Source organism: Peromyscus maniculatus, chromosome 19 (assembly GCF_049852395.1).
Source record: "Peromyscus maniculatus bairdii isolate BWxNUB_F1_BW_parent chromosome 19, HU_Pman_BW_mat_3.1, whole genome shotgun sequence".
Taxonomy (NCBI): Eukaryota; Metazoa; Chordata; class Mammalia; order Rodentia; family Cricetidae; genus Peromyscus; species Peromyscus maniculatus.
In genome coordinates this window covers 5637237-5650242 of record NC_134870.1, presented here as the reverse complement: position 1 = coordinate 5650242, position 13006 = coordinate 5637237, and the positions used below count along the sequence as shown (strand labels likewise).

General features: G+C 43.4%; 1 protein-coding gene across 8 annotated transcripts in view; it reads left to right on the top strand.

Annotated features, from left to right (window-relative positions):
- The window catches only part of Ss18 (SS18 subunit of BAF chromatin remodeling complex), a 130910-nt gene that overhangs the window by 99777 nt on the left and 18127 nt on the right, over positions 1–13006 (top strand). For all 8 annotated transcript variants that reach the window (XM_076554764.1, XM_042264348.2, XM_076554762.1 and 5 more), the window contains 2 exons: positions 5655–5808; positions 10517–10738. In XM_076554764.1, coding sequence (XP_076410879.1) covers positions 5670–5808; positions 10517–10738 — 361 coding nt within the window. In that variant the 5' untranslated portion in view covers positions 5655–5669. The remainder of the gene's footprint in view (positions 1–5654; positions 5809–10516; positions 10739–13006) is intronic.

Below are 13006 nucleotides of genomic sequence, written 5' to 3'. Positions count from 1 at the left end.
AGAGAAATTAAATTTCCCTCCCCCTCTTCCCTTCCTCCCTCCCTCCCTTCCCTCCCTCCCTTCCTCCCTCCCTCCCTCCCTCCTCTCTCTCTTTCTTGGTGTTTGGAGTTGAGTCCAGGCCCTCAAGTGTGCTGGCTGCCCTGCTGTGAGCCACACACACAGCCGCCCTCAGACTTGCTGGTTTTTGTGTCATTTTCCAGAAGCTCTGTGTTTCCAATGTTGTGTTTACTTCACATCATCTGAGTTATCAGGCGCCTGTTTAAAGTTGTTCCTAACGGTCTCTTACTGTCTCTTACTCAGTCTCTTGAGTATTGATTGCTGTTTGTACCCTTAATTTCTCTAAAATTTTATATTCTCTTTTTTCTTGGTAATTCCTGCTAAGGGTTGTTGGTTATTGGTAGTCTCAAAGAACCAGAACTTGGCTTTCTTTAAACTACAGACTATCATCTGCATAATAGTTCTGCACCACATGCTTCTCTGTCGTTTTTTTTGAACCAGGATCTTGCTGGGTAGCTCAGGGTGTCTCAGACTTAATGCTCTTCCAGCTTTCCACCTTGCTGAAGGGTTAGAATTCTATGTGTGCACCTATGCTGGTTACCACAAATTTTAATTATTTCAATTAAAACTTATTTCTGCTTTCATGTGGTTGCTTCCTTGAATGTTATCATTTTGTTAGTGATTTGTAGTTAATCATGCCAGCCTTCTGGTTTCCGCTCTTTTGATTTGCCTTTTTATCAGGGACTATGGGGGTCTAGTCCCTCGATAGTCCCCTCCCAGGGTCTGGGAAGAATCGACAACCAGCTGATAATTAATCTTTGATGAAAAGAAATGAATCTATGTACACGAAATTCCTTAGTCCATATACTTTATTATTCTGTGTCAGTTACAAGCTTATATTCTGCTCTCATATTTAGCTCCTTTCTTGCCCAATATCTCTACATTTATCTGTTGTCCCCTCTAGGTTCTATCTTAATTCCTTCATCTAGTTCTGTCCCTTCTAGGTTCTCATCCATCCAGTTCTTTCCCATATCAGCTCCTCTCCCGTCTCCTTCTCTCTCGTCTAGTTCTTCCTCATCTTGTTCTTCCCCAGTTGTCTCTTCCTCATCTTCCATCTCATTCCTCTAGTACTTTCTTCTAGCCCTTCAATCTACTTCTTCCTCATCTCAGTTTGTTCCTCTCAAGTTCTTACCCATCTAGTTCTTCCATACTCTTTTCTCTTCTCCGTCCTGTGCCCTGGAAGTCCTGGTATATAAAACCAGGCTTCCAGCGTCAAACGGAGGGGTGATAAGAATCACATAGGGAGGCAGTAACTGTTAATTATCATTTGCAACCCCAAAGGGAAGTGACCAATGGGGAAATGAATTAACTAAAGGCTAGATTTAGGTAATATCTAAGAAGAGGGCTCTTATGTGCTCAACTATAGTCTTAAACGTGATTAGTAGAAAATGTTAAGAATCTATAAGTTGCTAGGTTAATGGGAGAAAATAAAACTGCTTTCTTTTTTCCTGTGGCTCCTATCTGTCCAAGCTATCTGCCATTTTCCTGCAGGGTGGGGGAAAGTGTGCTCAGTCGCTAGGCGACTTGTACAGCTAGATGCCTCTGGTGATAGTTAAAGGGAGATCTGGAACTAGAGGTAAGGTTTGGGAAAGGAGGAAGTAAAGCTTAATTGGCACATCCGCCAGGCCTTCTCAAACAGATAGCCTGGATGCTTAAGTCTGTTCTTAGAGAATATAGAAGTATCTCTGATAAGGTACTTTCCTCCATCTGGGGATGGACCTGGCCGGATGCTGCCAATGTTGATAATTACAGGCAGGCTTGAACTGGGGTTCTGGCTGAGCATAGCTGTCAGCGCAGAAGGTTATCTAAATATTCCTAGAAGTGGTTAGGAAAGGAGTTAAAGGTCTATAAAGTTAGTAAGAATGTAAGAAAAGGAGGGTCTGAGCTAAATTGTGTAAAGCTATTACTTAACGTCCACCTGACCTAGGCAGTGTCTCCTTGTGGAATTTATCTTAAACCAGGAGACTTGCATGTGGACTGTTATTACTGCTAGTCCTTGAAAGTGGCCAAGGAAGATATCTGATTCCAGAGAAAGCCTTTCCTGAGGCTGTTTTCCAAACACCTGGAATGTGTATGTCCAGAGAATGATCAGTCTATACTGTTAGCCCTTCTTAGGGAAAAGTCAATTGGGAAAACTATGAAGGCACACATGATTTTCATAACAGAAGGCAGCTGATATATAACAAGTCAAGTAACACCAAAAGCTCCTTGGGATTTGGCTTCCTCTGGAGGAAATCCTTGATCCCTCCAGGTAGTGACTTTGCTATAACCAGCTCAGTTCTTATGATATATTCCTGCGGCCTGCAGCACCTTTTTTACTTTTTTGTTTTTTGGCCTTTTGTGAATCACTGAGAGAAGTATGTTGAAAAGTCTTAACCCTTTCTCTGTGGTTTCCTCTTTGTCATTCTCTCAGTTTTTGCTTCTCAGGTCTTTGAAGCTGTGTTAAGAAGTGTATACACCCTTGCTGTCGAGTATATGGGTTTGTTCTTTTCCTTCTGGTATTGATGACTCATCCCAGGGCCTTGTGCTTACTACTGTTCCCAGCCCCTCTACATGCCATTGTTACTGTGAATGTTAATAGTAATGTATGTTAATTGATGTATTGATTGATTGATTCATCATTCCTCCATACTCTTTCGTATGTAGTTACTTGCTGTTTAAAGAAGTTTGCCTGCATGTCTGCACTACATGTTTGTTGTCCCCAGAGGCCAGAACAGGTGTCAGATCCCCCGGAGCTGGAGTTTGCAGGTTGTGAGCTACCCAGGTTGTTGTTCAGTGAACCTCTTTCTTATAACAAATTCTAGCTTTTGCTCACCTTAAAGAATTTGTATTTCATCCTCAAGCTGGAGAGAAGGGTGTTTTATCTTAATGTAGAGTTCTGGGCTGGTCTGTTACCTCTCCGTGTGTTGTCTCGGTGTTTTAAAGGAGTCGTTTATTAGCTTTGGAATGCTCTCAGCTCTGTGTTCTGTAACTCCAGGCAGATGCTGTATGTGCTCTTGTACTTTGCTTCTTCAGTGCTGGGCCTCCAGCCCAGGGTCTTGTGCATGCTACACCAGCTCTTCACACCAGCTCGGTGCTCCAGCCCAGGGTCTTGTGCATGCTACACCAGCTCTTCACACCAGCTCGGTGCTCCAGCCCAGGGTCTTGTGCATGCTACACCAGCTCTTCACACCAGCTCGGTCCTCCAGCCCAGGGTCTTGTGCATGCTGCACCAGCTCTTCACACCAGCTCGGTCCTCCAGCCCAGGGTCTTGTGCATGCTGCACCAGCTCTTCACACCAGCTCGGTCCTCGACCGCTGTGTGCTTTCTTTGGTTTGTTTGTATGTTCCCTCTTCTACACGTCTGTATTTCTGTAAATTTCTTTACAGCCTGTTTTGTTGTTTCTAACTATTGCTTTCTTAATTTCTATGATTTTATTTCTAGCTCACAAATTTATACCTGACTCCCTTATAAGATTCCCAGGACTTTACAGAAATTCTCCATTTTCCTGTTTGTTTGTTTTTTGTTTGTTTTGTTGTTGTTGTTTGTTTATTTGTTTTTTTCCTATTCTTGCTAATATCAAACATGGTTATTTTTAGGTTTTTGAAAACCCCCAAATTTGAATGCTTTGCCAGTGTAGAGGAGCTTGCTGCCAAGCCTGACAATGTGAATTTGATCCCCAGGACACACATCATGAAAGGAGAGAACCAACTCCCTCAAATTGCATTTTGACCATGCCTCCCATCCCCGCTGCACACATGATAAAAACAAAACTTTAAAAATGTAATGTTACGATTATCTCATTTGTTTATCCATTTGGATTGAAATAAAATTCATATATAACAGCCACCATGTTAGCCATTGTAAAGCACACAACTCAGGGACCTTTACCATTACCATTGTGCCATTTCAAAACAAAACCAAAACCACGAAACTTCCTCTCTGTAGCTGGAGAGCGGCTCAGGCGCGGCTGTGTGGTCTTGCACTTGACCCTCCTCCTGGAGGGATATAGCCTTCATTCCTCCTCCAGCCTGCTTTTGTTTCCCAGCACTTTATGACTTGTTATTAGGAGTGTTTGTTTGCTAGGCCTTGTAATGATAATAGTGATCCAGGATGTGTTATAGATTGGATTACAAAGAGTTAATCGGATTTGGAGGTGATGTATATAATTAAAATTGAGATGTGTGACTGTTTTTTTTTTTTATCAGAACTAAATTATTAAGTGTGTAAAGATATGCCGGGCGGTGGTGGCGCACGCCTTTAATCCCAGCACTCGGGAGGCAGAGCCAGGCGGATCTCTGTGAGTTCGAGGCCAGCCTGGGCTACCAAGTGAGTTCCAGGAAAGGCGCAAAGCTACACAGAAAAACCCTGTCTCGAAAAACCAAAAAAAAAAAAAAAAAAGTGTGTAAAGATATAAGCTAGACAAAGACCTGAAGATGAGGTTTTAAAATTCTTACTAAAGATTAGTGATCTGGATTTACTAATAAATTAAAAGTTGTGTTTTTGTATTTTTTTCAAATGGTGCTGTTAGAAATAACCAATATTGCTGGGTGGTGGCACACCTTTAATCCCAGCACTCGGGAGGCAGAGGCAGGTGGATCTTTGTGAGTTTGAGGCCAGCCTGGTCTACGAAAAAAGAAAGATTTCTCTATCTTAGGGATTCATTAACAATGAGTATTTATGATGCCTGCCAAGTGCTGCTGTGTTCACATCCGGAAAGCTACATAGTAACTAATTAGAGGTGACAAATACAGGGAGTTGCGAAGTGGACGTCAGCGTATGGCCTGGAAGGAGGAAGGAAAGAAGGCAGGAGATGTGTGGAGCACAGTGAGCGCGTATATCCAAGTCTTCCTAACCTGCAGACCGAAATGAGGGCTTGGGAGAAACTAACCAACCATTTGCCTTTTCCACCTAAGACAGGTGTTGAAGACCATCGTTTATGTGCATGAGTGTGTGCGTGTGCGCGTGTGTGCGTTTCACCCTTTTGTGAACTCAGATTTAGTGAGTAGTTTTCTTCAGAATTTCATTAGGAAGCTTGCCAAAGGTGTCCTTTAGAGGCCGCTGTCTGGGTACCCTTCCAGGCCATCAGTAACATTGCCAGCCAGTGAGGGACCCAGAGCTAAGCTGAGCTGTTCGACGTTCTTCCTGTCAGTCCTAACACTCCAGGTCTGAAGACAACGCTCTTTGACACTTCTTGCTCCTTTTATGTGTTGTGCTGTTACCTGCTTTGCAGGTAAAAGTCTTCCATTAGTAAACATGCAAATATGTTCATTATGAAAGCACACTTAGTTTTTTAAATGTAATTTAAATAATAGTAGACATGTTAGAGATCATCAATAAATGAAAAAATCTGTTTGGATAACCTATTAAAAAATTTCATTTCACTGTGAGATTTTTTTAAGTTAGAACACACTCTTACTGTAGTCTACTTTCCAATGCACTTGAAGTTATGAGGGATTATTAAATATGATATTAATAAGTTCAACTTTAAAAGGCATTGAAATGCATTTATTGTTTTGTTTTTATCCAGTTTAATAATATAGACAGCAGCCATTCCATATGAATCTTTCATGCACCCGTCTACTGTTTCTCTTGTCTTACTAAGCTGTCTCTTTCAGCCGCCCACACAGAATATGCCTATGGGTCCTGGAGGGATGAGTCAGAGCGGCCCTCCACCCCCTCCCCGCTCTCACAACATGCCTTCAGATGGAATGGTGGGTGGGGGCCCTCCTGCCCCACACATGCAGAACCAGATGAACGGCCAGATGCCTGGTAAGTTTTCTCCTCTAAGACATTAACACCAGAGTTGCTTAGCAACTGAAACGACATGGGGGCTCAGGGGATACTAGATTGTTGATGACAAAACTGCTTTGAATGCCCCCGAGTCCAAGCTCTCCTCGAGTTTGTTAGCTACAGAGCTACGTGACCTGTATTCAGTGTTTATCAGGCTGCCCTAGGGCTTTGGTGTAGCTGACACACAGCATTCCTCTGATGAACAGAACTGGCTAAATTTAGTCTGTCTGAAACTATGCAGTACAGTTGGCTTTAGGAGCTTTTGAGGGGAAAGGGATTGTGCCTTGGCTTAAGAATTCAAACCTGTTCATGAAAAAGAACCATCGCATTTATTTACCTAAAAATGTATTGATCTCAGAAACAGGAATGCTGCAGAAAGAACATCTGGGGACAGGAACAGAATTGTCCCTGAAGTGCTGGTGTATTTAGTATTTCCTTGCAGATATTTCTGAAGCCAAGTCTATATTCTTATTAGTACATATGTTTATGGAGTATCATTAGTATGGAAATTGATTTAGAAGCAGTATTAAAAGCTGAAAAGTAACACAAGCTCTTACATGTTGAGCCATTCCCTTTGTCCGATTTTACCTTAGAGTCAGTGTAACAGTGACCTTTTTAGGCTGTGGTGTCTGTCTACTTAACCTTCCGCCACAGTGTCCTTAAACTGTCCTTTATAACAACAGTATCTACAGCATCAATTTTGGCAAAGCATACTGTACCTTTAACTTGAGAAAATTTTTACTTTCCGAAGACTAATGTTATTTTCATTAGCCAAAAAGAAAAGAGCGCTGTTCAGTTAGCAGTGGAGTAGTTTACAGTAACAGAATCATTCTTCCGATTAACCTGGATAATTGACATGCCCAGCACAGTCTCTCCTGTGCCTGGTCGTGTGGTTGGTCGTGTTGACGCCCAAGGATGATGGATTTAGTCAAAGAAACAGAGGGGAACACTGAGTGGGAGAGACAAGGTGGTCTGGTTTAGAAGATGGATGTGTCGCTGGTGATGCAGGCGGTAAATGTGTTTCTCTGGTTCGCGTCGGTTTCCTGCTAAGGCTTGCAGCACGGCCTGCTCTCGCCCAGCATGGAGGTAGAGATGCAGGCATACTGTTTAGTCTGCAGTGAGGCTGTCGTTGAGAGAGAGCTGCCTGCCAGGTCACCGTGTGGCTCTCTACGACACAGTTTTAGAACTACGACACAGTGCTGGTCCGGGTTACCCAGTTGGGAGCTCTGTGAGTCTGAGTGGTAGAACCTTTGATTAGAACTCGTACCTCAGTCTCCAGGTTCCACCGGGCCGAAGACCAAGGAAACAGCTGAGAAGCGTACACTTATTGCTAACCTGACGTCTTGGTTGATTTATAAAGCTATATGTAATAGAGATACGTTCTTTCTTATTAAAAATTTCAATGCTTATCATGTATGTGGATGTATATGGAGTCCGAGGAAAATTGAGGAATTGGCTCTCGGCCTTGCTGAGGAAGGGTCTTCTTTGTGCTACTGCACTGTGGACTCAGGCTAGCTCGCTGTGGACTCCCTTCTGTCTCTTCATGTCATTTGGCAGTGCTGGGATCTCAGGTGTGGCCACGGTGTCTGACTTCTTTATGTAGATTCCTAGTGTGGAACTCAGATCAAGAGGCTCGCATGGCAGTAAATACTTTACCTGCTAAGGCACACCCGTAAAGAACATTTTCTGAGCAAAGACCATCAACCAATGATGAAATTGTCTAGAATACTACAGAGCTGCTGAAACAGTAATTTCTAAATGCCCATTACTGTCCTCAAAGAAAGTTTACTGTTTGTTGTAAGAGAAATTGGAAGGCCAATAGCTTATATATTCTTTCATCGGTTTTAAATTTCCTAGTGTTTTTTGTTGTTGGTTGTTTGTTTCAAGACAGGGTTTCTCTGTGTAGTCCTGGATGTCCTGGAACTTGCTCTGTAGACCAGACTGGTCTCACACCCAAAGAAATCTACCTGCCTCTGCCTCGCAAGTGCTGGGATTAAAGGCCTGTACCACCATGCCCAGCCCCTAGCATGGTTTTAATAGTTTTATTTAATAGTTCATTTTATTTAATAGTTCATTTGTGTGTGTGTGTGTGTGTGTGTATATATATATATATATATATATATATATATAGCTTTTTTCCAAATTTATAACAATTTGTTAGTGACAATAGTGACAATCTTTTGTTTGTTTTGATTTTGGTAAGCATAGAAAGTAAAAGTAAGTCTATGGAACGAGAATCAAAAGGCACAGATGTTTCTTCTGCACCCTCGCTTTTTCAGACTCTTAGTTCTGGGTCTGGGGAGAAAGGTAAAGGGGCTCCTGTAATTTCTGGTTTCCTTTTTTTTCTTTCCCTTTCTCCCTCCCCTCCCCTCCCCTCCCCTCCCCTCCCCTCCATCCTTTCTTATTTTCTAAGAAAGCATCCTTGACATAAACTTTCCATTCATTGTACAGACAGCCATGCAGACCCAGCTGGCTACCATGGGCTGGGGCGTGGAGCGGTGGGAAGTTACTCACACCATGCAGACACATGTCCATGTGGAAAGTTTTTATTATTAAAGGGGGAGAGGGAGAGAAGGAGAGAGAGCAAGAGGAGAGCGGGAGGGAGGGAGGGAGGGAGGGAGGAGAGAGAGAGAGAGAGAGAGAGAGAGAGAGAGAGAGAGAGAGAGAGAGAGAGAGAGAGAGAGAGCAGGCGAGTGCAAAGGGGGAGGAGTTTTTTCCTTGGAGGGGACTTTATATAAGATGACATTAAGACACTGGGTGGGTCCCCAAGGAGCGGGTCCCCAAGGGGCGGTTCAGAATACTGACAGCAGTTGTCTCATTTTCTTCGGTGCCCATGTCACATTTTTTTTTTTTTTTTTTTGGTTTTTCGAGACAGGGTTTCTATGTGTAGCTTTGCGCCTTTCCTGGAGCTCACTTGGTAGCCCAGGCTGGCCTCGAACTCACAGAGATCCGCCTGGCTCTGCCTCCCGAGTGCTGGGATTAAAGGCGTGCGCCACCAACGCCCAGCTCATGTCACATTTTTTTAAAAAGTATATACATGTTTTGCCTGCATTGTATGTCCGTACCAAAAGTATTCGTGGCACCCCAGGAAGCCAGTAGGGCGTAGGATCCTCTGGGACTATACTTGTAGACAGACAGTTGTGGGCTGTAGTGGGTGCTGAGAATCAAATCCGGGTCCTCTGGAAGAGCAGCCAATGCAGTTAACCACTGAGCCATCTCTCCAGCCTCATACCTTCTTTATGGATGTATCTAATCTGTACACTATTTTCTGATGACAGAAATGAAGTTTCTAGTGTCTTGGTATGTCTATGTACATGCATATAGTTTTACATCCATACATAGGTGTACCTCAAAACTCTTCTATGTGTGGAATTCCTAGAACTTAAATTATTGGATTACAAGTACATTTTATGATGGGTGTAAAGTACATTTCAACCTGGATGTAGTGGTGAATGCCTGTAATTCCAACACTTCAGAAGTGGAGGCAGGAGGGTAAGGAGTTCTAGGTCATCCCTTGCTGCATAGTCAATTTGAGGCCAGTCTGTGCTGCAGAATATTCTGTGTTATAAAACCAGTGCACGCTGGTTTATTTGATCATTGCACGCTGCTCTGTATAAAAACAGTACTTAGGTTCGCATTCCTTCAGCAGTGCAGGAAAGTGTTTCTTCATGATGTGCTGGATCAGTGTTTAAGAACGGTCCCGCCAAACCTGGACCTCACGAACTGGGCTAGGCCAGCTGGCCAGCAGGCCCAGATTGCAGGTGTGCGTTTCTCTGTTGTACACATGTTCTGGGGATCCGAACCCAGGTCCTCATGCCTGCATGGTAAGCAGTTAACCAACTGAGCCGTGTTCACAGCTTCTAGTTCAGTGTTTTTGTTAGGCTCAAATTGATTTTTTTTTTTTTTTTTTTTTTTGAGACAGGGTTTCTCTGCGTAGTTTTGCGCCTTTCCTGGAGCTCACTTGGTAGCCCAGGCTGGCCTCGAACTCACAGAGATCCGCCTGCCTCTGCCTCCCGAGTGCTGGGATTAAAGGCGTGCGCCACCACCGCCCGGCTCAAATTGATTTTTATGTAGCTAAATTTATCCATTTATTATGGCTCTGAGCTTTCAAGCATGTTTAAGGCCTTCCCCTTCCAAGATTACTTTCAAAGTTCTCGTGTTTGAAATCATCTTTAATGATTTGTTTTCCTTTAATATGTAAATTTTATAATACACGTGAAATGACTTTAGTGGAAGGAGTGAGGTACTGATCCAGCCGGAATGTTTTTTCCGAATGGCTCTCTTGTTGTCCCAGCCCTCTGCTGAACGCTGTCCGTGTTGCCTGAGATACAAACGTTACCTTGTTGTTTATCGTTTGCTACATTAGGAATGTTTTCCCGCTCCTGTGCTCCACTCACTGTCGTCTTTGCTTGTGTCTGCTCGGTACCACACACTTAGTTACTCCTTGAGTTGTCCCAGCAAGCTAGCGCTCCTCCTTTATCCTCTCGGACAGTTCCTGGTTTTCCAAGATCAATTTCCTCATCTCTAAACTGGGAAAATAGCAGCATGTACCTTGTCAGAGTCACCTGTTTATGAAGTGTTTACTTATTTCCTGTTGACTAAATTACTACATTACTACAGTAATGAAAAAGACTTGTGCCGTGCATCTCTTGAACTCATTTTCCGTTCTGACCATTTCTCCTCGAAGGGCCTAACCATATGCCAATGCAGGGACCTGGACCCAATCAGCTCAACATGACAAACAGTTCCATGAATATGCCTTCAAGTAGCCATGGCTCCATGGGAGGTTACAACCATTCCGTGCCATCATCCCAGAGCATGCCTGTGCAGAACCAGATGACAATGAGTCAGGGGCAGCCGATGGGAAACTACGGTCCCAGACCAAACATGAATATGCAACCAAATCAAGGTAACTGCTCATCACTCCTTCCTCTTTCCCAGCTCTGGCCCCTCATGCCCCTCCTCCCAATTCGTGATCTCTTCCTTAGTTATTGTTTTGTGTGTGTGTGTGTGTGTGTGTGTGCGTGCGTGCATGTGCACGCTCACACATATGTGCACATACATATATAACTTGAGTCCATTTAGCATTGCTGTGTTTATGGCTCACCATTTGTGATCGGATAATCAGTTTTGGAGCTTGTTCCTGAGCAGCCTGGTTCTCAATTTTGGAGCTTGCTCATGAGCAGCCTGGTTCTCCCTTTCTGGGCAGCCGTTGACCATTGACGTTCTTCATCTAGGTGTAGGATCTTGTGGAATTTCCTCTGTGCTTGTCGGCATGTCAGCTGGTGGTGTCATGCCATCTTGTGTTATTGAGATTTCATGGGTACATTTTTTTGTTACGTCTAACGGACACTATCTAGCACCAACTTTCCTGGGTCCCTGATTGGCTCTTAGGGGCATTCTGTTGAGAGGGGGATGCTTTTAAAGACAAATTCCCACTCTCTCATGGAGGCTGGCCTGGGCTTTCGGAAGGCCTGCCACAGCCTCTCCATTGCTGAGATTGTAAGCATAAGCCCCAGCTTTGAACTTACTTATTTTCCTGAGTACTGTGCTGTAGGCTTGTTGGTTTGCTTTGGTGATTGAAGACAGAGTCTCTGTCTTAAGTGTGAAGTGAGTCACAGTTGTGCTCATGAGAAAACAACATTGAGTTGAAGTTGCCTTCAGTCTTTTTATTTGTGTTTAGAAATTAATTTGCCCAATTTGCCTTTTCAAAGTTGTTTGCCTTTTGCACATTTTATTTGGAGGTCTGTTGTTAAGTTGTTTCATAATGCTGGTCACTGGACAAGGCAGCATTTTGTTTCATGTGGGAACACTGGGGCGCACAGTTTGCTTTCACAAGCACACTATCCTGAAAATCACCAACCTGGTCCTTTTCACTTGCTGGGGGCACTTGTGATGACTCTCCTGTGTTTGAGGCAGGGACGGTCCTTCTGAAGATGGGGTGTGCCTCTGTGCCCATAGCTACTTTTAGCGCACTGGTTACAGTTTATTGCCAGGCTCAGTGAAGTTGTTACCATGTTCCTCTTTTAAGTAGCCTGTCAATAATAACTAAAAACCAGTCAATGGAGCTCTGTTCTCCTAATTGCTGTGTTAAAGAATTTGGCACATTGCCTCCTTAAAGATATTTCAGATACAAAATGTAGTGAGCCTTGATCTTTATTATAGGAAAAAAACTCAGATCACTCAAAGGTTCTCAGATAAAGGAAGAATTGGTTGTGTTCACATTATTTATGATGAAATATTGTAATTTCAAAATACTCATACAGTCTGGGCTTTTTATGATTTTGATGAGATATGCCTACGTTAGTTATCTGGGATCTATTGGATGGGAAGCTGACCTGGCAAATGAAAGTTTCATTAATAAGTTTTTTGTTGTTGTTGTTTCATCATAAAACAGTTCTTTTTTTTTAGGTATTTTTTATAAAAATAAGCCACGTATTTTACATGTTTTTGTTTAGACATAACAACACGGCAGAGGTTAAAGCATACTGCTTTGCAAATTGTCCTCTTTTAGAAAGCTTGAAAAACTCTAAACGCGAAAAGGAACTTGTTTACATTTTTTACCTCTCAAACATTTCTCCCAGGACCCGAAGTCCTGGGTCCAGTCCTAGGCACTGTTCCGCTCCCAGGTCTCAGATTTAGTAAGGGTTGCTTTTATGTTTTGTTTTACTTTTATCTTTGTGTCAAGAAACAACTAGAAAACCGTTTAAAAGTACTTGCTCTTGTTTTCCACGGGGCTGTGGCAGGGTGGTGTGGTTTGTTAAGATTTATTTTATGTGTGTGTTTGTATGGATGCGTGTGCACCATGTGTGTGCTGTTGCCTTTGGAGGTCAGAAGAGGGACCCCTGGAGCTGGAGTCAGTGGATGCCTGTGAGTCACCATGTGGATGCTGGGAACCAAACCCGGGTCCTCGGCAACAAGTGCTCATAACCCCCGAGCAGCTCTCCAGCCCCTGTGTGTTTGTTTGAGATGGGGTTTTGCTGTGCACTCCAGGCTGGCCTTAAGCTTAGACCTCCCCTTCCTCAGCCTTCTCAGTTCTGGGCTTACAGCCATGTGCTACCATTTTTTAAATGGGGTTTTTGAGTCATGGAAACTAAATATTGGTGAAGTTCTAGGATTCAGCTTATGTTAGGGATCAGGAATGTAGCTCATTGGTAGAATGAGTGCTTTGTACGTG